The sequence below is a fragment of the Juglans microcarpa x Juglans regia genome, chromosome 3D (assembly GCF_004785595.1).
Source record: "Juglans microcarpa x Juglans regia isolate MS1-56 chromosome 3D, Jm3101_v1.0, whole genome shotgun sequence".
In the NCBI taxonomy this organism is placed as follows: Eukaryota; Viridiplantae; Streptophyta; class Magnoliopsida; order Fagales; family Juglandaceae; genus Juglans; species Juglans microcarpa x Juglans regia.
In genome coordinates, this window is record NC_054598.1 from 26,496,765 (window position 1) to 26,520,435 (window position 23,671).

Consider the following 23,671-nt stretch of genomic DNA (forward strand, 5'->3'; position numbering starts at 1 on the left):
CTTCTACCACTTCAATTCTCACGACGGGTATCTCGATAGTTCTGATCATCGTTAGTTATGGCAGGGGAGAATCTTCTTGCTTGGACGCCGCTTGAGCTAATTTATTTGCCTTTTAATTCTCAACTCTCGGCACTTATTGGATCTGAAAGTATCTGAAGTGGGTGCGCTCGACCTCTATCAGTGTTAAATACTTGTTCAATTTTTCGCTCATCGCAGCAAACTCCCCCTGTACTTGATTGACCACTACCTGAGAGTTGGCTCGCACCTCTACTTCTCTGGCACCCAAAGACCTGGCGATCACTAGACCAGAGAATAGTGCCTCGTACTCTACCTCATTGTTCATGGTTTTGAATGCTAACTTAATAGCATAATTATGCTCTTCACCCTCATCTGTAACAATATGTACCCCCACTCCCCCTCCAGCTTGACAGGACGAGCCGTCAACGAAGACCTGCCAGAGTTTCATGGGAGGTGCATGTTTAACCCCTTTCGAGAAGTCGGTAAATTCTACCACAAAATCTGTCAACACTTGCCCTTTAACAAAATTTTGCAATGCGTACTCGATGTCAAACTCACTTAGCTCCACGACCCAGTACGTAAGGCGGCCTGAGGCATTCAGTCTTTGTAGGATCTTCTTTAAAGGGGTCTCAGTGAGGACCCTTATTGGATGAGCCTGGAAATATGGGCGGAGTCTTCGGGTGGTCACCACTAAGGCGAAGGTGAGTTACTTTATGCATGGGTATCTAGTCTCTACTCCTCGATAAGCCCGGCTGATGTAGTACATGGGCTTTGAGACCACACCTTCATCTCGTACCAAGGCAAGGAAGTCGCCTACGGGGAGATTGATAGGTACAAGACCAAAGTTTCTCCACATCTGGGTTGGCTGAACAGTATAGGGCTGGTGAAATATTTCTTGAGAGCCTTGAATGCCTAGTCGTACTTGTCATCCCATGCTCGCACCTTCCGCAATACCTTAAAAAATGGTAGACACTTGTTGGTGGATCTTGACACGAATCTATTAAGGACTGCTACCCAAGAAGTTTTTGGCTGCGGGTTCCCTTTCACAGATTGGTTTCACAAGAAGGGTTAGGACTTCTCGATTTTCTTCAAACACTATTTCGATCAAGAAAAAAGTGTTTGGATAATGTATATAATTCATGCATGCATAATATAATTTCTGAAATAACCTCCATCAAGTTAAAGAATTCACCATTGCACATTGTCTCCACAAATTGCCTCATCTTAGGTTGTAAAGCTTCATATAAAAAACTAATTATTCTCCAGTTTTCATACCCATGGTGGATGCAGGTATCAAGCAAATCCTTGAATCTCTCCCAACATTAGTAAAAAGTTTCAGTATCTTTTTGAACAAAACTCATGATTTGTCTTTTTAATGCATTAGTTCTATGCATAGGATTTTTTTTTTTTAAAAAAAAAAAAACTCAATTTGCATTTCCTGCCATGTCCCTATAGATCTGGGCCTTAAGGAATTCAACCAAGTTTCGGCTTTTTCCTTTAATGAGAATGGAAACAACTTAAGTCTAATCATCAACCCAGAGCCTGCGAGAGTGCTTGACAGAAGGGTGTGCAAAGTCAAAAATCTTTCTCAAGCAGAGATCTTGGTTCAATGGCACGACATGAGTGAGGATGACACAACGTGGGAACCATATGCAGAGGTCAAACTCGCCTTCCATTACCTTGTGGGCAAGGTGATCTAGTTTATGTTTCAGTTCTTTTAGTTGGGTCAGTGTAAATGGGCTTGTGAGCCCAGTTAGCTGTAGTGTCTTTTATTTTAAGATAAGTAACAGTCAGTGATTTAAGACGGATTGGTTATTGAGAAATGCTATGAAGATTCCTTTTATCTCTATATAATTCTCTCTCTCTACCTATTCACTTTTTGGAAGAGCCTACCCTCAAAGTTCAGGCATTCCCTTTCATCCTACATTTCCTTCCATTGTTCATCACAAATACATTAGTGTTACATGTTAGATGCATATACCCACCTCCTATCTTCAATGTTAGATGCATATACCCACCTCCTATCTTCAATCTTTCTCTAGAGAAAGCTAATTTTGCCTTTGCTAAAGCTTCCATAGGTGGTGGACTCGCATGGTGTTTTCAAGCCGAAACCCTAGAGGCCTCGATTGGAGGCTTTCAAGAAGAAAGGTAATAATCATGGCAATCAGCAGATCGAGCAAACTAAAGAGATGTTGAGTTTCCATGGCTTTGGATGGCAAAAGGGGATCTTGTTGTGTCAAAACAGGTTGTTTTAGGTGAATGGATGTTGTGTTATTAGGCAAATGTTGGATTTGAGAATTGATGATAGGGACATGGTTTTTTTTAAAGAGGAAGAAGCTAATAAGGATTAAGTCCGGAACCTTGCTGAATGAATAAAAGAGGGTTCTTGTCATGATTTCTTCCAATTTTATGTCCCAATATCTTTATGTTTCATGTTGAAGTCCATATTACTCACGAGCAGCATTTAATACTGCATGATTTACATATTACGTCTATCGCTCTTCCAATTGCAAAAAGTATTTAGGTTACAAAATAGTAAAAAATCTTCATTCATTGGTGATTCAATGGATATGCTTAGGGGTAAAAACCAACAGTGTCGGTTTGGTTTCGATCCAAAATCGATGAGCAACTGACAAGTTTCATACATAGTTAAAATCGATCAAAACCGGCCGGTTAAAGGGGAGAAAATCAGCATGCTTGGTTTTAGCGTGATGCCGGTCGATTTATCGGTGTCACGTCAGTGGTGTGATGAGAGATAGTATCGAGAGAGTTCACATCGCGATGAGAGAGAGAGAGAGAGAAAGAGAGAGAGAGAGAGATTGGTGGTGCTGTCACTATGTGAGCTAGGAGAGAAACAGAGATGCGCGCCAGAGTCGCAGACGGCATTGCGTGGGAGAGCAGAAAGAGTCTAAGAAAAACATGAATCGGAAGAGGAAGAAGGGGGGGGGGGGGAGTATTAAACCCTAAATCCAAACGATGCCGTTTCACTTAAGATATATATAGTATTTTAAGTGAAACGGCGTCATTTTACCTAAGATATAATATATATATAAATATATGTATATATATTATATCGGCCGGTTAGATGGTTTGAACTTGATTCAAATTGGGACTAAAGACCTCGGTTTACCTCGGTTTCATCAATTTTCTACTGGTTTAGGCCGGTTCTAGACTCCTATTGCCTGTTCACATCGACGACGGCCTGTTTCATTGATTTCTATATAGACCTAGATACGCTACAATGAATAAGGGAACGGCATTATGTCGTTTAGACACAATTAACCTTGTGGTAGTTGGAGTGTTGTTAATGTTAGAATAAAGAGACGAGGAGATGGTGCATGATATATACATGGACGGATGGGATTTATGAGGCTGAGGTAAGAGATTTGCATGTGGAATGTGTGCGTCCGACCGAGTTGGTTGCTGCTGTAGATATGGTGTGACATCTAACGTGGCTTAGCTGTTTTGTTGTGCATATAACTATAAGACCGACGAGAATAGGTTACGTTGTTCATTGAAGGGAGATTTGTTAAGCATTAAGACGCGCAAATGCTCAATTTGCCCCAGTTCAAAGGAGTTGGTATAGATTTCATGCAAAGTGTTGCCAAGGACGCTAGCTAGCCTCGAATTTAGATGGATCACTGCACATACATTCCAATACATAATCCAAAACCCCAGAAAGAAAGTAATAAAAAAAAAAAAAAATCAATATACATCATATCTTTTAGCAGTAGAAAGTTGGCCTGGAGGAAATAGCCTCTACATTGCTAAAATGGTAAAATTTGATTTGCAAGAGAAATTTAGGGTGTGGACTCCCGCACGAACTTGCAAATATAATTTTTCTTACCTTAGAACAACACTGAATATTAATTGATGAGCTATACTACTACATACTTGATCACTGAAGTGTGTCTATTTTTCCTATCAAGATACACAAGAATAATCTTATTACAGATACAATATTATGTGTTTCAAAGGGGCAAGCTGTAGTGTTTCGAGCCCCATATCCCAACAAGTATGTAGCGAATTATACATAATGATTTTCGCTCAAGAAAGCAGCACCATTCAGTGATTAGCAAACCGGAAACATGCCAATTGAACCCAGATTTTATGATGGATTCTGGACCAGCTTTGGATGAGTAGCAGCATAGATGGAAGAATTTACATCAGGTTTTAGATGGGACAGAAGATGCTGTACGTCTGGACGTAAATTTTCTGATGCTCTCGCACATAGAGCCAATACCTCTGGTCGAGGTTTGCTGTTAGCTTGCACAGGCCCTCCCTGCCCTTCATAATGGATAACATGATGGCTGTAAAATAACAATGGATAAGCAACATGTAAGAAATTTGAGGCAATAGAAATAATGAAATACCAACATTGTTCTGCAGGAGGGTAAGTTTGAAGCACTAAAAACCTAACACTTACAGGAAGTCTATGAGATCTGCTATTTCTGATGCTTCTACAGGAGTTGATGTCTGTGAATTCCTTCCGAAGACATCAACCAGAATGCTTAAAAGTAAGGAGAGGGTCTGAAAAACATGCCACAAAAATAAGCATTAGAAATCAAAACATTTTTCGATATACATGACACATTCTGAGAAAACCCATTCATAGAAAATGGATCTCATGCTTGGACATCCTTGTCAGAAACAAAGATCAGATTCATACTTCTTTTATGCGCTGCCATTGGTAAAGGGAAATGATTAACAGAGAGAATGATTAGCAGGCCTAAACAATATGGAAACGATAAGTTCAGAAACCTAACTCCAATGTGCTTTAACGTTTCTATTTTTTTTTATTTTTTTATTTATAAAAAACACTATCCAATTGCTCCAACATAATCTCATTTATTCATATTATATCAAAATAATAGCAAATAAAAGAGATGCCGCATTGCTAAGGATGGAATGTTTATGGAACCACAATAAAGGGGAGCCAAAAAGAAAAAAATGTACTGTGGAATACAATAAAAGACAGGACCAATGACACAGCCAAGTTGATACACCAATGACAGGCATCCCCAATTTAAACAATGCAACAAGAAAACGAATATAGGCAACAGTTCCCCTTAAAATTGACAAGTGGAAGTCAATATAAATTTAGAGAATCTAATTTGCTATTTTGATTTTCTCCTCATTCAAGTCAATCTGAATTAATGTGTTTAGCTTAGTTACTTTGCACAGGTAGTACAAGAGATTGCTGTGCTTTTCCTGAGTCAACACATCATGAATGTAATGATTCCTGCACCCCCCCAATGCCCCGGCTGCTTGTGTATGGATCCACTAGGTAGTACACCAAAAAGTCCTTTTGGAAATAGCTGTCGACAATAGAAATATAGTTTGACGAACCTCACCTCTACCTAGGCGATTTCAATGCAATTAACTGGCCATCAAAATGGGTGGCAATCCATTTTCCTCATCCTCTATGGGTGGCCTTAAAGAATTTTTTACTAGTTGTTAAAGCTCAGAAATAAAGGGCACCAAAGGTGTATGAAGGAAGGCCTCCAAGAAATGAGATGGGATCCAAAGTAAATACAAAAGGCACCCGTAGACTTGCAGTCATCAAGGCATCCGGCCCAGTCAACATCGGAGTAAGCAGAGAGAGTGGGAGAGGAGACTGAGGACAAATGAAGGCCAAAGTGTTGAGTGAGATGTAAATAAGAGCATCCATATTGGTCTATGAAGCAGTTCAGCAACACACAAAGAAGGGTTGGAGTGCCCGAACAACTCAAGACCAAGCAAAGGGATAATGAACCTGTCATGGAGTTCATTGCAAGGTGGCGAGCCCCTACTTTTGCCTCCTCTTTTTTGTATATTTCGCTTTTGTCCTCCTCTTCTTTCTCACTTTCTTTTGTCTTTTCCTTTGTATAATCCGAAATTTTTAATTTATTATTTTTCCAAATCAAATTTATAAAAATTATTTTCATTAGATCGGGGATATCAAAAGAAAAGAGGGGAGGTTTGTCTATGCATATGTATATGCAAAGTCATATTTGCATAATATGACCTTAAAATCATCTACATTGACTTATGCATATCCAAATATTTAGCTAGCTATGAACAGTGCTTATCTAAATTTGGATAACTACTATTCACTCCACATAACATATTTTAATCATTATTTCTCTCTCCTTCCACACTCTCTCTCTCACAATCATTTCCTTTTCTCCCTCTTTCAACAACACAATAAACCTTCACTTGCACATTCATTTTATTATTATAATATATTATATATATTTTTCATTTTATTATATTTTTAATATAATATATAAAAAAATTATATTTTTTATTATTGCATTTATATTATTAATGTCAAATGTATGTAGTGGATGCTAATTGCAAAATATATATAAAAAAACTGATTTTAGCAAAAAATTAATAATAATAATAATAAAACAATATTTTATTATTATTTTGTGTCAAATATGTACAAGTCAATGTGGGAATTTTGTTTGAATGACAAAGTGGTTATGCAAAAGAGGTGATTTTGCATATGCATATGCATAGACCATTACTAATGCTCTAACGAAGGATTTGTTTGACAGCTTGCCAGTGAGGGACATGAGGACAGTGCATGAACTGACACACTTTATTAATAGAAAAGGATATGTCAGGTTGAGTAAAAGCTAGATATTGCAGGTTACCGACGACACTATGATATAACTGAGGGTCTTCAAAGGAAGGTCCATCCAGGGTAGTAAGCTTAATGGAAGAGGACATGGGGGTAGACACAGGTTTAGACTTATGCATGTTGGTCCGAATAAGTAAATCAGAAATATACTTGGATTGAGACAAGAATAAACCAAATGAATTACGACAAACTTCAATGCCTAAGAAAAAATGTAATGACCTGAGATCCTTAATAGGAAAATAAGCACGAAATGCATCAATAAAATCTGAATCAATAGAGGCATTAGTTCCAATAAGAATAATATCATCTACGTAAATTAAAACATAAATAAAAATAGAGGCAGAGTGAAGAATGAAAAGTGAGGAATCTGATTTGGAACTTTGAAAACCAAGAGTCAACAATCGATCACTCAGTTTTAAAAACCTGGACTTTTTCAACTTACAGACATGAGTGGGGAGATCCAGATTGAGGAAGGTAGGAGGTTGCTGCATGTAAACAGCCTCTTCGAGATCCCCGTGAAAAAATGCGTTTTGTATGTCCAGTTGATGCAGCTACAAGTGAGAGGAAACAACAAGAGAGGAGATGAATTGTGACTAGTTTTACAACCGGACTAAAAGGTATCAGTGTAGTCCAAGCCAGCTTGCTGATGAAAACCCTTGGCCACAAGTTGTGCTTTGTGGAGTTCAAGGGAGCCATCAGCAAGTCGTTTGGTTTTAAGAACCCATTTTAAACCCAAAATATTGAGATGAGAAGACAATGGTACCAAATCCCAGGTTCGGTTGAGGAGAAGAGCTTCAAACTCGACATCCATGGCAGAGCGCCACTCAAGGTACTTGGATGCCTCGGTGTATGACGTGGATTCTTCTGGAACTAAGGAGGACTGAGAAATCATGAGAGAGATGGTTTAGAGGAAGGCCAGGGGATAGGACCATCGGATTGATGGAGAGGAAAGGATTTGTGGGCTTTCAGACGGGTGACCATAGGGTGAGTTGGGAGGGGCCAAGGAGCTATATGGGGTCGTGGTTCATCGAAAAGGAGGGAAGGCGTGGAACCGAGTATGGGAGAAGAGGACACAGAGGAAGAAGAAGGGGATTCTTGGGGAGTAGAGATGGGCAAGGATGAAGAATGAAGGGGATCGGGTAGGGTTTGATGGGAGTTTAATGTGGGCTCAAGTGTAGATGGGGTGGCAAAAAGGGGCCTGAAGGAGAGAATGTGTTAGTGAGATCAACAAGTGGCCCACGAGAGATGGTACTAGGGGCCGTGTGAGATGAAGTGGACGGATTGGGCTAAGAAGCAAAGGGGAAGTGCAACTCGTTGAATTTGACATCCCTAGAGATATAAACACAACCCGTAGGAATGTGCAAGCAATTATAGCCCTTATGGTCAGGAGTATATCCCATAAAAACGCAGAGTTGAGACCTTAAGTCCATGTTGTGTTTATTAAAGGGGCGTAAATTAGGCCAACAGGCTGAGCCAAAGGTACAGAAAAACTTGTAGTAAGGACAATGGTGAAATAACTTTTGAAAAGGAGAGATGTTATTAAGGAGTGGAGTGGTTAATTAGAAAAACAACTGTTTGAAATGCTGCAGACCAATATTTGGAAGGAAAAGAGGCATGAGCTAAAAGTGAAAGCCCAGTCTCAACAACATGGTGATGACGCCATTCAACACTTCCATTTTGAGCATGAGAATAAGGACACATGATTCTATGATTAATTCCAAAAGATTTTAAAATGGAGGAGAGAGGACGAAATTCGCCTCCCCAATCTGATTGAACTGAAATAATGTTTGTTGAAAAGCAATTACTAACATAACGTAAAAAGGCAAGAAATACAAAGGAAACATCAGATTTAGATTGAAGCGGAAAGAACCAAATGTATTTAGTGAAATCATCTACAATAGCAAGATAGTATCGTCAACCAAGTGTAGACAACATAGGTGCCGGCCCCCAAACATCAAGAAAAATAAGTTCAAATGGTTTATTAGATTGTGAAGGTGAAGGTGAAGGTGGGTGAGGAAGTGCATGTGATTTTGCTTGAGAGCAGGCAGAACAAGAGGATAAGGCTATGCCGCTAGTCATTGGAAGATGAAAATGTCGAAGTGTAAGGGAAGTAGTCCGAGGGGAAGGATGTCCAAGTCGGGAATGCCAAATTTGAGGAGTGGTACGTTCATCCATACAAGCCTACAGTGAGGTATTTTTGGAAGAGGCCGCAGCATCAGTGGGAAGAACATACAATCCATTTTCAACGGTGCCCTGAAGAACCACCTCCCGGGAATGCAAATCCTTCACAAGAAAAAAGAGGCATGAAATTCAAAGTATACATAATTATCAATACAAAATTGACGGACGAACAACAAATTGCAAGAAATAGAGGGAACAAGAAGGAGTTGGCGAAGAAGAAATTTGCTAGATGATGTAGGGAGATGAGCCGAGCTAGTGGTGTGGATGGGGAGTGTAGAGCCATCACCGATGCTAACGTGGTCAGGACCTTGATAGGCTGCAGAGTCTAAGTTGAGATTGGCAAAGTCTGCAGTAAAATGGTTAGTAGTTGTAGTATCAGGAAACCATGCATTAGTGGGAATTGAGGGAGAGGGTAGAGTTGTCAAATGAGAAGCCAAGGAAGGTGAAGGTGGGGCTTGATACATCTGGTTGAACCTATGATAACAAGATAAGGCCGTGCGTCCTGGTTTAAGGCAGACTTGATAAACAGGCCGTCTATCAGGTTTGTTTGAGAAAAAATTTGAGCTGCCAATACCAGCCCCTCGGCCACGGCGAAACCCACGAAATCCTCAGCCTCGAGTTGAAGGTGATGGGGAGAAGGAAGATTTGGTGATGGTGGTATTGGCTGATAGCGAACTATTCGAGAGGAGACGCTGGGTTTGATGGGCAAGCCAAGATTCGTGGTTGAGAAGGTAGCTATAAATCTGTTGAGGGGATAAAGGATCTAGTCTGGTGGTGAGGGATGTCACTAGAGAGTCATAATTGGTGCCTAATCCAGCTAAGAGGTAAATAGAAAATTCAGAGGATGAAAGAGGCTGGCCGGCAGCACTGAGGGAAGCAAAAAGTGTTTTGGCCTTGTGATAGTATTCTGTAATGGTCTCAGATCCTTTTTTGAGGGTAGCTAATTGGTATTGAGTTTGCATGATATAAGCAGAAGATTGGGCAGCAAATAGATTGTGAAGAGTAGACCAAACCTCGTGTGAGGTTGATCACTCAAGAACTTGGGCAAGAACCAGATCAGAAAGAGAGGAGTTGATGGCCCATATAATGAGTTGGTCTTGAAGGATCCATCTGGTATATGCTGGGTTCGGCTGGCCGTCTAGTGTAGGGGAGGGCATGGGAGGGACATGGCCAAACAGTTGATGGCATTTGAGGAAAGGAACAAGCTTTACTTTCCATAACAAGTAATTGTCAATGGTAAGCTTGATGGTGACAAAATGTGTGGCAGAGTTGATGATGGCAGCGGTATTGGGAGGAAGTGGTGGTGAGTTTTTGGTGGATTTTTTCCGAAGAGTTGCCAGGATCCATTTTTTATTACTGGAAAGGAAACAGACGAGGGTCTTTTGGTAGCTCTGGGACCATGTTAAAGCTGAGAAATAAAGGGGACGAAAGGTGTATGAAGGAAGGCCTCAATTGTAGAAAATTTCATTCATCATGCAGAGGAGAAATATTTTTCTACCTTTCGAATACAACAGATCACAAGGTATTTAAAGAGCTTTTACATCTCAGTAGAATATTCCAGTTAACAGAATTGGTTACAAGAATAATTCTAGAGTATTCTATTTGCCACCTTGGTCTACATCATTCGGTTGTGCAGCACCATCCTTGCTGAAGGCTTCGAGAATGTCCATTTCCTCATGCTCTGGTTTGATCTCCTTAACACTAGTCATGGTCTAATGACCTAGGTTTCTCTGGCAACCCTTTACTTGGACAAACAAAAGATTGGGCTCAACAAATATTTGGGAATACCTTGATATGGGCTAAGCAAATGACCACTGATGTCTCCTTTTTCCTATAGCCACTGTCCTACACCTGCCTCTAATGTGATTGCCTCATACTTTCCCCCTTGCTCTCCACGAATGAGGTAGTTGCCCCCCCGCCTCATCTACTTAAATTTGAGGCCGTCAGGACTCAAGATCCTCAAAGTTTCTATAATTCTGCACCCCAAACTGTCTAGAGAATCCTCTTTACCAATTGGAGAGGGTTCTATGGCAGGAAATATTAACTGGGCTTTAACATAATTGATCCCTACAACCACTGTTGGAAAGAGAACCTCATCCATTCCATTTTTATCCTCCAACTGCATCCAGCATCCTTCAAATCTGCCGTCCTCCTAATCCAACAAAAGATTCCTTAAATCTACCTCCCTGACCTCAAAGGCCTCTTCTCATTCAAATCAGTGTACAAATTCACATCTCAGGACCACTTGATGAATCTGACTGGCTATCTAAAAGGGAAAAAAAAAAGAAAAAAAAAACTCCTTGCATGCCTCTAGCTCTGTGCATGGAAAATCTTGCTGGTGAGTGTTAAAGTTGTGAGCACCACACGCACCATTCTACCATCAAGGAAGATATCCTATTGTGTCCCCTATGTCCCTCAGCCCCCAAAACACATGAATACCTCTTTCTACATTGCATATATGTGAAAATTATTGGGAGGCTATTCCCAAGACTCCTCAACTAGCGTAGTTTACACTTTCTTTGATAAGAGGGGTGGGGTTACACACATCAGAATAGGGTCAAAGCTCTTTTGCATCCCACTGCACTTTTTGGTGTATCAAATGATGATTCTCACCCTTCCGTTTTCTCCTTTTCGTAGAACTTACAAGTTTGGGTTGTGGGTTATAAGACTCACTGTCCATGACTTACAACAGAAAAAGGAGTTGAATATTCCCTTACTTTGACCATCCAGCTTCAGTGCTAAGAAATGATGCATCAATCAGTCTTTTAATCCCAAATTTCCCGATCAAATATGAACGATCTGATCCAATATTATTAGGGATGAAATATGGATAATTTTATTTTAAGGGCCGTTAAGGTTTAGTGGATGATTTTGGATGGTATTAGTGGGCTAATATTGATGGCAGCCCAATTGAGATTTATTGGATAATTTTGAATTAGCTATGGGCCCATAAATTATTATGGTGGATTATGGGATTTTATTGGGCTTAATAATTAGGTTAAAGCCCAGTTAATATTTCTAGACCACGTAGACCCTATTTAATTGGTAATAGACCCAAGAATTAATTTAAAAGTCCAAAAATATTTATTGGACGAGTTGGGCATAGTTTGGACTCAAAACCAGGCTTGTTGGAATTTATTGAATGCTTGGCAATGAAATAGACCCAAACCCATGAGAACCAAGGCCCGGTTTGTTTATAAACTCTAAGCCCATTAATGTCTTCATCAGCAAATACACTAGGGTTCACGACAACAATATATATATTATATACATAAGTATATACATTCACGCACAGTCCGACCCCCTCATCCATGTAGAGAAATTCCAGGTGCTGCTAGGGTTGCCATCAACCCACCTTTCTACCAAGCCTCACGTTGCTGCTGTCTCCACCAAAGCCCACACCCAGCCCCGTCGCACTCCTCACAGCAACAACCATTAGCCTCCGTTGTCCTAGCAGCAGCACCTTGCCTGGTTCACCACACGCCAGCCTCGGTTTGGAGGAGAATTAGTCCAAGACCCACCGCTACAGCAACTGCAAGCCCCTCCACACTGCTTCCAACCTGCATCACCCAGCCCATAAGACATCTGCACCGTCCATAACCGCCAATCACTGCAGAAATCAGCCCCACGTAATACCATAAACAGCCAACAAAAGGCCCCTGTTTTAGCCACCCATAAACAGAGCACCTAAAATCAGCCACTGCACTTGCACTGCCGACGATGGAAGCTCCACCACAAACTGCCTGGCCGGCAGTCGGATGCAACCCAACGCACAGCACTACCGAGATTCATCCGTTTTCTGCTGCGCTTGTTGCACCAGTGTTGAAGACCATGTAACACATTCTCCTCCACCATTGGACCATCCTAACAGCCCTTGGTTTATCTATCTCTACCTCTCGGTACTCTCTCTCTCTCTCTCATTTTCGTGTTTTTGTCGCTGTCACCCTCCCAACCACCTTTATGCTGGAGGTCACCCACTCAGCCATATCACGTTCACCCTCCACTGCACCCTAAGCTCTCTACCTCTCTATCGCTTTGTTTGAGAAGCATTGTTAATTTGCATAACAACACTAAAGTTTGTGTGGGGGAAAGTTCATGGGCTATATCTTAAGGTTTTGAGATGATTAACATGCATTAGAGGTTGCTATGCTTTAGGATGAGCGTTATGTGTCAAATTGGTGAAATTTACAAGGTAAGTATCTATACAAGGTAAGTATTTACACGATTACGTGTATATCTAGCTAGAAAGGAAAGTATCGAACTGGAAAAGAAAATGTTACTAAAATACAATAATCATATCAAATCATATCTCCGTGACATTATGGTACTCGGGTGTTACTGATGATGTCATGGAGAAATTATTTTATGGTGACATGTTTGATGATGAAAATAAAGAGATCAAATGTTTGGGCTTGATAATATTTTTAGAGGTTAATCACATGATTATTTGGAGAAATTATGTGCTAATCAAATTATTTGGGAAGTGACAATGCTTTAGGGTTATGATGATTTTAGGCTTTAAGAAAATCATAGGCCCTTTAATGTGTTTAGGGTTTTAATTACGAATTACATGTTTAATTAGAAATTTACGTAAGTTACTTGCCTATTTTATAGCTAAACAGCTTTGCCCCTGAAATATTGTATTGACGCTACGAGGTAAGTAGCCTTGATCATACCCTTACACCATTATACGTATGTATGATAAACGACACGTCTTTTACAAAATATTATGCATGCACGCCCTCCATTGGAAGCCCCTTTTTACATACCCAAGTCATGAAGGAAATGGTTTTCGACTGCTATGATAAATTTATAAATGCCATGCATAGGTTTCATGTTAGTTGCATGACACATGTATCAAGATATTTTATGAAAAACCATGATTTTATGTGAAGAGTTATGAATCAAAATAATTATGGAAACCCACGTTTTTATGTGAAGAGCTATGCATCATAATATTTATGAAAAATCATGGTTTTATGTGAAGAGCTATGCATCAAAATATTTATGAAAGGTCATGATTTTATGTGAGGAAACATGCATCACAACATATGAAAGATTACGATTTCATTTGAAATCTATGATATTATAAAACAAGATATGACAAGAAAGTATGCATGTATGATTATGAAGTATGACTGTTAAGATACATAATGACCTATGTTATGATATGAAGACGGAAGACGGTACCATATGTTTAAGGGGCATATTGCATTATCCAGATGTACATGCTGGTAATGCACCCAATGTTCTCCTTATGTATAGATTCCCAAACCCGCGGCCACAGGCAGAATTGGAATCTTTTAAGATTCGCTAACCCTAACTCATGGAGGTCAACAATGGGTACAGGCATATGTCAAGTGAAAGACAAGACATTTCATGCATAGATCAGGTTCATGTTCATATTATTTACGTATGTAACTATAAGCATGCATGTTTTCCAAGAGGAAAATGATAGGATTACTACCCTCCTACTATCCATTTACTACTCTTTTTGTATTTATTTTTTTTAATTTTTTATTTTACTTAATGGTTAAGGAAGTGACTATTAATAAAATTATATATTTTTTTAATTTTTTCTTAATGATTAAGGATGTTAAAAAAATATTTAAAAGAAAATGATAAAAAAACAAATACACTATTAGTAAATGGGTAGTAAAAGGGTAGTAACCCTATCACTACCCTTTCCAGGAACCCTTTTGTTTATATTATGTTTATTGTATGGTGTGTTTATTGAGTATTCGACTCATTTTTGTATGTTTTAACCACCCTAGGCAAAAATCTTTATGAGGATGGAGTTGCAAGACAGGACTTGGCCCAGGGAGGCAAGGCAGAAGCCTAGATATTTTATGACATGCTTGATTTTATGATTTTCAGTTTAACAAGTTATTTCGTTAAGCCCATGAGGCTTGATTGATTTTAATATGTGATTCTGCAGACTCTTGTATGTTTTCAGTATTTTAATAAAGAATGTCTTTATTTTTTATGAAATCTTTTGTAACTAGCGCTTCATTAAGAAAATTTTTATAGTCAAAGTTAGTTGCACACCGGTTCCCCTAGATTTTCTAAAAGTGACGTTATTCTTAACCCTAGGGGGATGGGGTGTTACAAAATATTTCTTAGAATATATTTTCCTGAAATCAACAATTCCAACCCATTTGTGTAAATGATATGCAGACGTCCTATATGAACAAGGTGTTAAACTCAAAAGTTTTCTATCTTTCAGTTACACTAATCTCACATGATGTCCTTGAATTTTGTTTAAATCTTCAAGGGTTTTTCAATGATACACTTTCCTTCAACCTTTGGAGCTTCAGACTTCAGAAAGGTCACCAATTACAGTTACTATAGGACCTCGATGCATTAAAGCATTTTCACACATGCTATATCCATAATGATAACTAGGAAGATGGAATCAAATCAAATTTAGTATGTAGAGCGTCTCTTTCCTGATTGGTATGACAAATTGCTATCGATTTCAAAACTGTAACATTCATTCAATAATAGGACAATCTTTCACTGGCACAGATTGATATACATCACCACAGGTTCTAAACTCTCCGTGGTTAAGAAAACATCATGTTTTCATCCTTCATTGCTTCCTTGTCCAGATGCATTTCCCTGCCCTAATGGGGTAAAAGGTTTTATAACAATAACAGGGTGCACTTGGAAAAAGAAAGTGGGGCAGATAAATGATATACTGGAAGTAGGGAAAAGCAGGAGAAGACTAGAGAGGATGTTGAATTCAGGGAAGAATTCAGAAAGGAGGATCACTAGGATTTATTTTAACTCGAAATCAATGCATTTTGAGCTTGGCTTTCGAATTGGGTTTTGAGCAGACTCTCACGGGTAAGGCGCACATTACTCGATAGTATTGCTGTGCTCATCCTCCCTTGAGGAGGGGTTGAACACAAAACTCATAACTTGATCTCTACAACAAAGGATCATCACTTCTCCCTACTCTACGGTAAGTTAGAGATTCAATAGAGGCCGGGAGAAACCTTCCTGTGAACTCCCTTAGGCTTCCCCTACAGTGGAAACACCACTTTTGGGGCCACTTCAAGGTCCCCCAAGTGTCTGCCAAGCGGGCTGGCAAAGCCCCATTTTCCGTCTTCCCCTGATGGAGGGAGGGAGGAGAGGCAAAAGAGAGATTTCTGTAGGGAGAGCGACGATACTTTGTTTCAGAATGTGTATTAAACTAAAACAATCATGAAAACCACCGTCCCCCAAAAGGACTAACCCTCAAAGTGCAAATTCACTGCTCAAGCAGCTTATACAACGAAATGAGTTCCATAGATTAGTGAAAAGGGTCTTTCTTCTACATTACATGGGAAACCTCAAACGTTTTAGTAAGAATTATATGCTTCATCAATATAAGGCCCTTAAAGTTCTGTTGGTGTGCAAAGCATTGAGGTTTTAGTGAATGCTGGCAGGATGGAACTTTCAAGCAGAGGCAGATACATGAATTTACCTTTTTCTTTTTCTTTTTTCTTTTTTTTTTTTTTTTTTTTTGCCCCCCGGGGGGGGGGGGAGTATTCTAAATAACTATCTTTTTGTGTGTATATATAGGATTATGTATAATGTGCTTTGCATAATATTATAAACATAAATCAAACAAAAAATATCCATCAACATTTCAATCTAGGAATATGTAGTACATGTTTATCGTAGCAAAAGGATTACAAAGTAGGGATAATAATACATTTATTGTAAATGTTTTTATTTTTTCGGTAAATACCATTTGATGTAAATGTATAAAAAGAACAAAGGGGAAAATTCATATTTTAAAGAAATCTTGGGAGGATAATGGGGATTTTTTTTCAAGGGACATGTATAATTATTTTTATACATTTATTAAAAAATTAAGGAGACAAATGAATTTCAAAATTTTTGTTTGGACCAGGGCCACCCCTTTTAAATCTGCAACTGGCTTCTAGATCCCTGGATATTCAAATCCATCCTAGTGGCTCTGATTTTTAGTTCTAACAACTCAAAATAAATGGTGCAAGAATTTGGTATGGTTTTGTAACGACCTAGAGAAGGCACTGGTGACATCTGTGCTATATCCCAAACAGACTAGCAATTTAAAGCTTCCCTATAATCACTTTATAAAGCCTAGTTTCAGCTAATATGTAGCCAATGTGGGACTTAGTAGTTTGTACTCATGAATACCTTTATAACCAACAAATTCTGCATGGATCATTCATATTCTCAATGTTTTTTTGATTGGCACTGGGTGTCCGAGAACAACGTCCCGACTAATCCCAAGGGTGCATAGGCCATCGGCAAGGAGTTTCCCGCAAGTGCACTTTGGGTAATTCAAGGGGAAAATCCCTCAGCTCAATGGCCCCTAGAGATTGTTTGCATTCAAGGAGATTTGAACCTTAGACCCGGGGGGAGCATACTCCCAAGCCCAATGCCATTACCACTTGAGCCAACCCCGAGGGGTTATTCATATTCTTAATGTGGGACAAGGTGTTACAAACTCCCCTAAATTCCTAACGTCCTCATTAGGGCCATGTCATACAATACTCCAATATCACATGCTTGGCCTTAACAACCTAGCTCTGATACCATATATAACAACTTGCAGGAAGCACTAGTCAGATCTGTGCTATAACCCCAAAATCACTAGAACTGTGGTGTGTTGTGGAGGAGAACTGTGGCATGAGAAAAAAATCACTAATGGTGTGTTGTTGCATTGGTTGACGTTTTCTTTGGTAGTATATGGTGTGTACAGGGGCCCAATGATCTTGGTTGGGTTGTTGGGGATTGCAGTGGTGAAGAATTGGTGGTGTTATGAGTTTTCTGGTGAATTTTATGGTGTTTACCGGTGTCTCTTGTGGTCTCCAGCAATCATAGTGGTTTTTGGGCAGTTCCCGTGGCCTCTGGAGACTGTAGATGTGGTTTCTAGCAACCTCCAGTGTTTTTTTTCCTGTTCGGATCATCCCAAGACATATTTGGTTCAAACTGATATCCATCGGAACAACCTGCAAGAAGTGACTCATACTACCTGGTTCGTGTTGTTTCAGCTCATTTTTGGCCCGTTGACTTCTGATTTGGTTGATTCCATTGATTTTTTCTGAAGTAATAGATATTTATTGATAGGCATAAAAGCACAACTCAACTACACAAGGAGTATATTAGAGAAAAGAAAAAATCTATTCATCATCCCAACTCCCATCATCTTCCCATCATCCCATGATGTGGCATTAAATGATAGGTTTACAAGTGAAATGTAATAAATAAGTTCCAATCACCTAATGCCACATCATAGGATGATGGAAGGATGATGAAAGTTGGAATGATGAGTAGCATTACTCTTAGAGAAAAACCTATCTAGAAGGTGAAAAAAATACTAAGCATACATGCAGATTCAGTACATGAAAGTTTACAGATACAGTCCAAAGGAAAAGGGTGTTGATAAAGAAAGCTTTTAGCTCCTTTGTCTCCACTCACGATCCTCGAAGGTTCTATTGTTTCTCTCATTCCAAATACAACGACATAGACAACTGTGGACCATCTTCCATATTGTTGCAATCTGCAGGCTGCTACCAAGGCTCCTAGCCTTCTTACAGAAAAAAGAGCTCCGCAATAATTCTAAGCATTACCAAAGCCATTCCCACACGCCTGAAGAAATCATTCCACAATGTGCTTGCAATCATAATGAAGATGAAGATGATCAATGGACTCCCCACTTCTCTTGCACATACAACACCAATCTATTACGAATTTCCCCAAGGGTAGCTGTCCAAGCATAAGCAGCTTCTCTGGATGGTATGGTGTTGTTGATTTTCTTTTTTTTTTTTTGCAAGTACATATAAGATATTTCATTGTCTTGGCTGTCTCTAGTATTATTTTTGGCCAATCTGCTTCTATTTCAGCCAATTTGCTTCTATTTTGGCTAGTTGTCTACTTTCGGCTGATATTTACTTGTTTCGGCTGGTTCCAGTAATTTTTTGGGGTTCTGTTATTGTGTTTCGGCTGTTCAGAGTTGTTCAATCTTGGTTTGAGTTGATTTATTTCAGTGCAGTGGATTTTGGCAGGTTATTTTTTTATTGATTGGTTAAGATAATTTTTAGTCAATTCAATCACTTTTAAGCCCATTCAAGTGGTTTCTTGGTTGGTTTAGGTGGTTTCTCGATTGCTTCGAGTTATCGTTGATCTTGGTTGACCATTGTTGTGGTACAAATTGTGGTTCTTGTTGTCTGTTGTTGGTTGTGGTTGATTATTCTTAGTGGTGTCAATCCCTGGAAACATGATCGCCATTGCTTCTTGTTGGTTGCCAAGATCCGACCAGCCTTGGTGTTTTGTGGCAATATAAAAACCCCATTGTGCTTTTTCCGACTAGTTTTCAACTGGTTATAGAATTTTATGTTTGGTTCAGTGCACTATTTTGTTCATGTGTTTGTATCTGTCTCTTTGTATCTTGGGCTTAAAGTTGTCCCAGCATGAGGGGAGTATTAAAGTATGCTTTTTTATTTTTCATTTTTGATGCTTTTCGTTTGCTTGTTTCTTCCAACCTGGACTTATATGATATTTATGCTACAGCTTGAGGGGAAGTGTTATGAAGAATATATATTTCTAGTAAGGAAAGTATATGGGGGGATCTTTTGTAATAAATATCAGGTCAACTACGATCCCTATATAATAGAACGTTGACAAGAAGGAAGCATAACTTTCTTCCTCACCTTTTCTATGTGAACCCTATTCTTTACAAAGTACATGCTGTTTTCCAAGAAAGCCTTCAAATAAACAGTAGGAACAAATTACTCACTGTACCTTATTGAAGAGACTATGAGCATTGGCAAGTCTTGGGAGCAATGGGCCCATTATACGAAATGCTATTCTCAACATTGCGACTGATGTCACTGGTCTGAGATGCTTAATGATGACATGGGTCCCTTCTAGCCATTCCTGTGGGAGGTTACTGAAAAAAGAATGCAGAAGGGCAACCGTATTACCTGTAAAAGAATAACATGATCACACTTCCAGTCCGAAATGCATAATGTAGAAGATCATGCATGTAATTCCAAATAATAAAAGCAGAAAGGTTCGAATTGCAAAAATTGCCTTGAGTAGAAAAACAACATGGTTATGAATTACCTAAATTACCACCAAGTTTAGCTCTCTAAATAGCTTACATTTATCTTTATATTTTCTTACATAATATTATTAAAGCTTTCTTTAAATGAACATGAAGGACCGTTCAACAAAAGAAAAAAATTCCACCGAGAAAGAAAGTAATTCCTTTCTTGGAGAGTTGTAAAATTCCTTCAGTTTCCTACCATTAATGATTGATGAGTAGCTTACATTAGAGGGTAATGCCTCTACTGAACCTAGGATTTACATTTTGACATTGATGAATGGGTGGTGAAAGTCTTGCACGGTCTCTAGGATTCCTTGTCATAAAAAATGAACCAGCAATAAAAGTGAGGTAAGCAAAAAATAGCTAGTGGCAACTAGAAAGAGTGTAAAGAACAATATCTTGCCACAAATATTTGTAACCACGGCTCAAATACTGTAATTGGACTTGAATTCAGAAATTCCAGTTCTAAGGCTAAATTCAACCCAATCAGATGTTACAAACAAAACACATAAAGGTTGATCATCATTAATCAGCAAAAACCCTGAAATGGCTGAAGATTACTCTCTTTGCATAAATCGAAAGAAGCTCTAGAAGACTAGAATTATGCAAGTAAAAGAAGCTTTAGCAACATTAAGAATTGTTCGGAACCCAGTCTCCATATTACAGGACAGAACATACTAAGAGAAATTGCTGCACATAGATTAAAACACGCAATTACTTCAGGTTTACTTCCCAAGCAAGTAAGAATACCGGGGTGACTGAATGGATATTTCTCCTTGGAGGACCCTGCTGTGGTAGGCAAACAGCAGGTGGAACTAATGCAACTGAGCAGGCCCCACACTCTGCTATCTTTTCACTTGAAACATTCAAGTTGAAATTCTGGATATAAAAACAACTAAACAAGTTGAAAAATTTAAAGGTTTTTTCAACTACAATTATGGTTTTTCTAAAAAGGATTTTTGTTAACATATCACAATGAAGACAATTCCTTTTTGGAGGTGATAATCGAGGATGAGTGCAGAATTGTACTTGAAATCCCACGTATATCTAGCACAGCATATAAAGTAAAATGGCTGTACTAATTGCACTTAAGGATTGAAACTTAACAATTGACAGGATACTTATCCTATCGAAAGCCTCCAATTAATCACTAGTTATTTATCGCATCAAAAATTATTTAATGTCAGCGATCACCTGGGATTGACCAAATTACCTACTATAAGGGCCAAATGCAAAATCGTTTACAAAAACTAAGACTTGGAGCATTTTGAATATTGGAAATAACGTGAGATTTCATTTTCCAATGACCAATAAAAATAAATGAAATTCAAACGAAAAAATCACAAAAGCTAGCTCATGCAAACAAACATATGTTGTTTATCAGTAAATAGCAATTATACAATCATATACTAAGCATACCAATAGCTGTTGAGGTATTGTCTTGAGCAGCCCATGTTGGATCCAACAAAGCATAGCCAACAGCAGAGTCTAGTTCCCCCAGTGACCTCTTCCCATCCGTGAGCCACCAACTCTCTTTTATAATACGTGATGCCTCCGCATAAAGTTGCAAGTGAAATTCAGGGGGGAGCTGAGCAAGTAGGAGACCACAAGCTTGTATCAGTAAGCAAGACAGTTGTTGGCATGTATAACCACTTCGAGAAACAATATTCGAGGTATTAATTCCTGAAACTAAAGGAGTTGATCTGCCTGCACTCAAGGAATCTGTGCTTCCCCCTGAAGGGGATGTAGGCAATACTGAAGCTTGCCCAACACCATTTGGAGCTCCATGAAGACCATTACTGGATTGTATTAGGGTTGGCTGTATATTGACGACTATCTGGACCAGCGAAGACACAATCTGAGATGCAGACACAGGGAGAGAGAGTAATTCTATAACAGCAGTTTCAAGAACAAGCTGGGTATAGGTGCCAGGATCTTGAATTTGATAGAATGACTTTTGGCCCTCAGAAGCATTTGCCAGCCCAGACTGAGAAGTTGCTGCAGTCTTATTATATGGAGCACGCCCTGAGGGATCACACATTGATCCAAATCTAGAGTTGTTATGTAGTGGAGGTATAACATTATTCACAAGTCCCATTAAGAGAGTAGCGAAATAGTCCATAGGTGGGCACATGACAGGATTTGATGAACTAATGAGCTGCGGGAAAGACTCTGAATAAGGTATCTGAAACAACAATGGAGGTCAATAAGATGGTGGCAGACTTAAATTTTGAGGGACCCAAATGAAATAGAAAGAATATCATTACCTTGCTGAGATCAAGTACATTCAATATCCCGACTATGAGCTTCCCAGGAAGATGACCATAGAAATATGCAAGTATGTCACGAACAAATGTAAATCTTAGGGGGTGGAAAGCAAGAAACGAGGAATACATGGTTAGGATTCTTTCAGCTGGATCCGTGGCATCATTCTCAATAAGTCTATAAACAATTAAGGGCACAACTGGAAGTAAACGTGCTGCAACATCATCAAAGAATGTGGGATACCTGTGAAGCTTATTTGAAAAAACGTCAGTGAATATGCAATCATCAAGACAGATAAAAATGTAGCAAAATTATAAATAAACAATGTACCGTAAGACACATTTAAAATAATACCATCACAGCCTAGTATAAATTAAACACCATGAAAAAAAATGATACAAATAGCTAAAGTATCATGGAAAGTGGAAGACAAGTTTAAAGAGTCATGCACAGTACATGTTACATGTTTGTGTTTTATAAGCATGAGTACGAATGTTTTTCAAGGAAAACATATGTTCATATTATGTTTACTGTATGATGTGTTATTACTTAGTATTTGACTCATTTTTTTTGTTTTAAATGTTTTAACCTTCCTAGGTCATGATTTATATGAGGTTTGAGCTATAGGACAGCACTTGGCCATGAAGACAAGGCAGAGGCCTAGCTATTTATGTTTTAATTATTTTTTTTAAAGTTATTTTATTAGCACAAGACTTTGAAGAATTTTATCAAGTATTCCACTGACTCTCTTTTAATTTTTCAATATTTGTTTTGTTTTATTTCAAAGTATAGAATCTTTTATACTTGGCTCTGAAGAAATGATTTTTAAAGAAGTTACTTGACTAAGTGTTATTTACTATCTGCTTTAAGAGCTTAAGTGCAGGGGATAGCAAGACTGGGTGGTGTGACTTGTGCATTACTTTGTTCGGGGACAGTGGCTTCAATTGGGTTCCCATTTTGGTTCTAGCAGTTCACGTGCTGGTCTAGGAGGTTGTAGTACCAAATGGCGGCCACGATATTTGGGGCAATTGTTGTGAAGGCATTGAACCTCCCAGTCAGACTTCTTGTCAGATCATATTCATAATTATCTGGACCCTTTTATCATTCAGGTCAGCTTTCAAATTCAGATATGATTACAATGCCAAGGGATGAATATTGAATATTTTCAGCTTGTCGACTAAGCAGGTCACTTCTTCAGCCACCACCACTCTTGCCCATTCAGGTATGAAACCAACATGTCTCCTCTCATCCACTTGCGAGCCATGGGTCCTCTGTTCAAGTGCCTCCTAATAAATAATTGGTTTGCCCAATAATTTATATGATTATCATTTCATTAAACATCCTCAAAGTGTTACTTTGATAACAGTTATCTAACCAAAGTTAAAGGTTTTGGAAACAGTCAGCTTACTCTTGATATAAGCTCATCATGTGTTCTACAAGGATTTTTTATTTTTTATATTTATTATTATTATTATTGTTATTATTAT

General features: G+C 38.8%; 1 protein-coding gene across 1 annotated transcript in view; it reads right to left on the minus strand.

Annotated features, from left to right (window-relative positions):
• Nucleotides 1-3,884: 3,884 nt before the first annotated feature.
• LOC121256458 (mediator of RNA polymerase II transcription subunit 23) overlaps nt 3,885-23,671 on the minus strand; it is a 76,594-nt gene continuing 56,807 nt past the window's right edge. The window contains 5 exon segments of the mRNA XM_041157263.1: nt 3,885-4,328; nt 4,445-4,548; nt 19,613-19,794; nt 21,339-22,104; nt 22,187-22,427. Coding sequence (XP_041013197.1) covers nt 4,127-4,328; nt 4,445-4,548; nt 19,613-19,794; nt 21,339-22,104; nt 22,187-22,427 — 1,495 coding nt within the window. The 3' untranslated portion in view covers nt 3,885-4,126.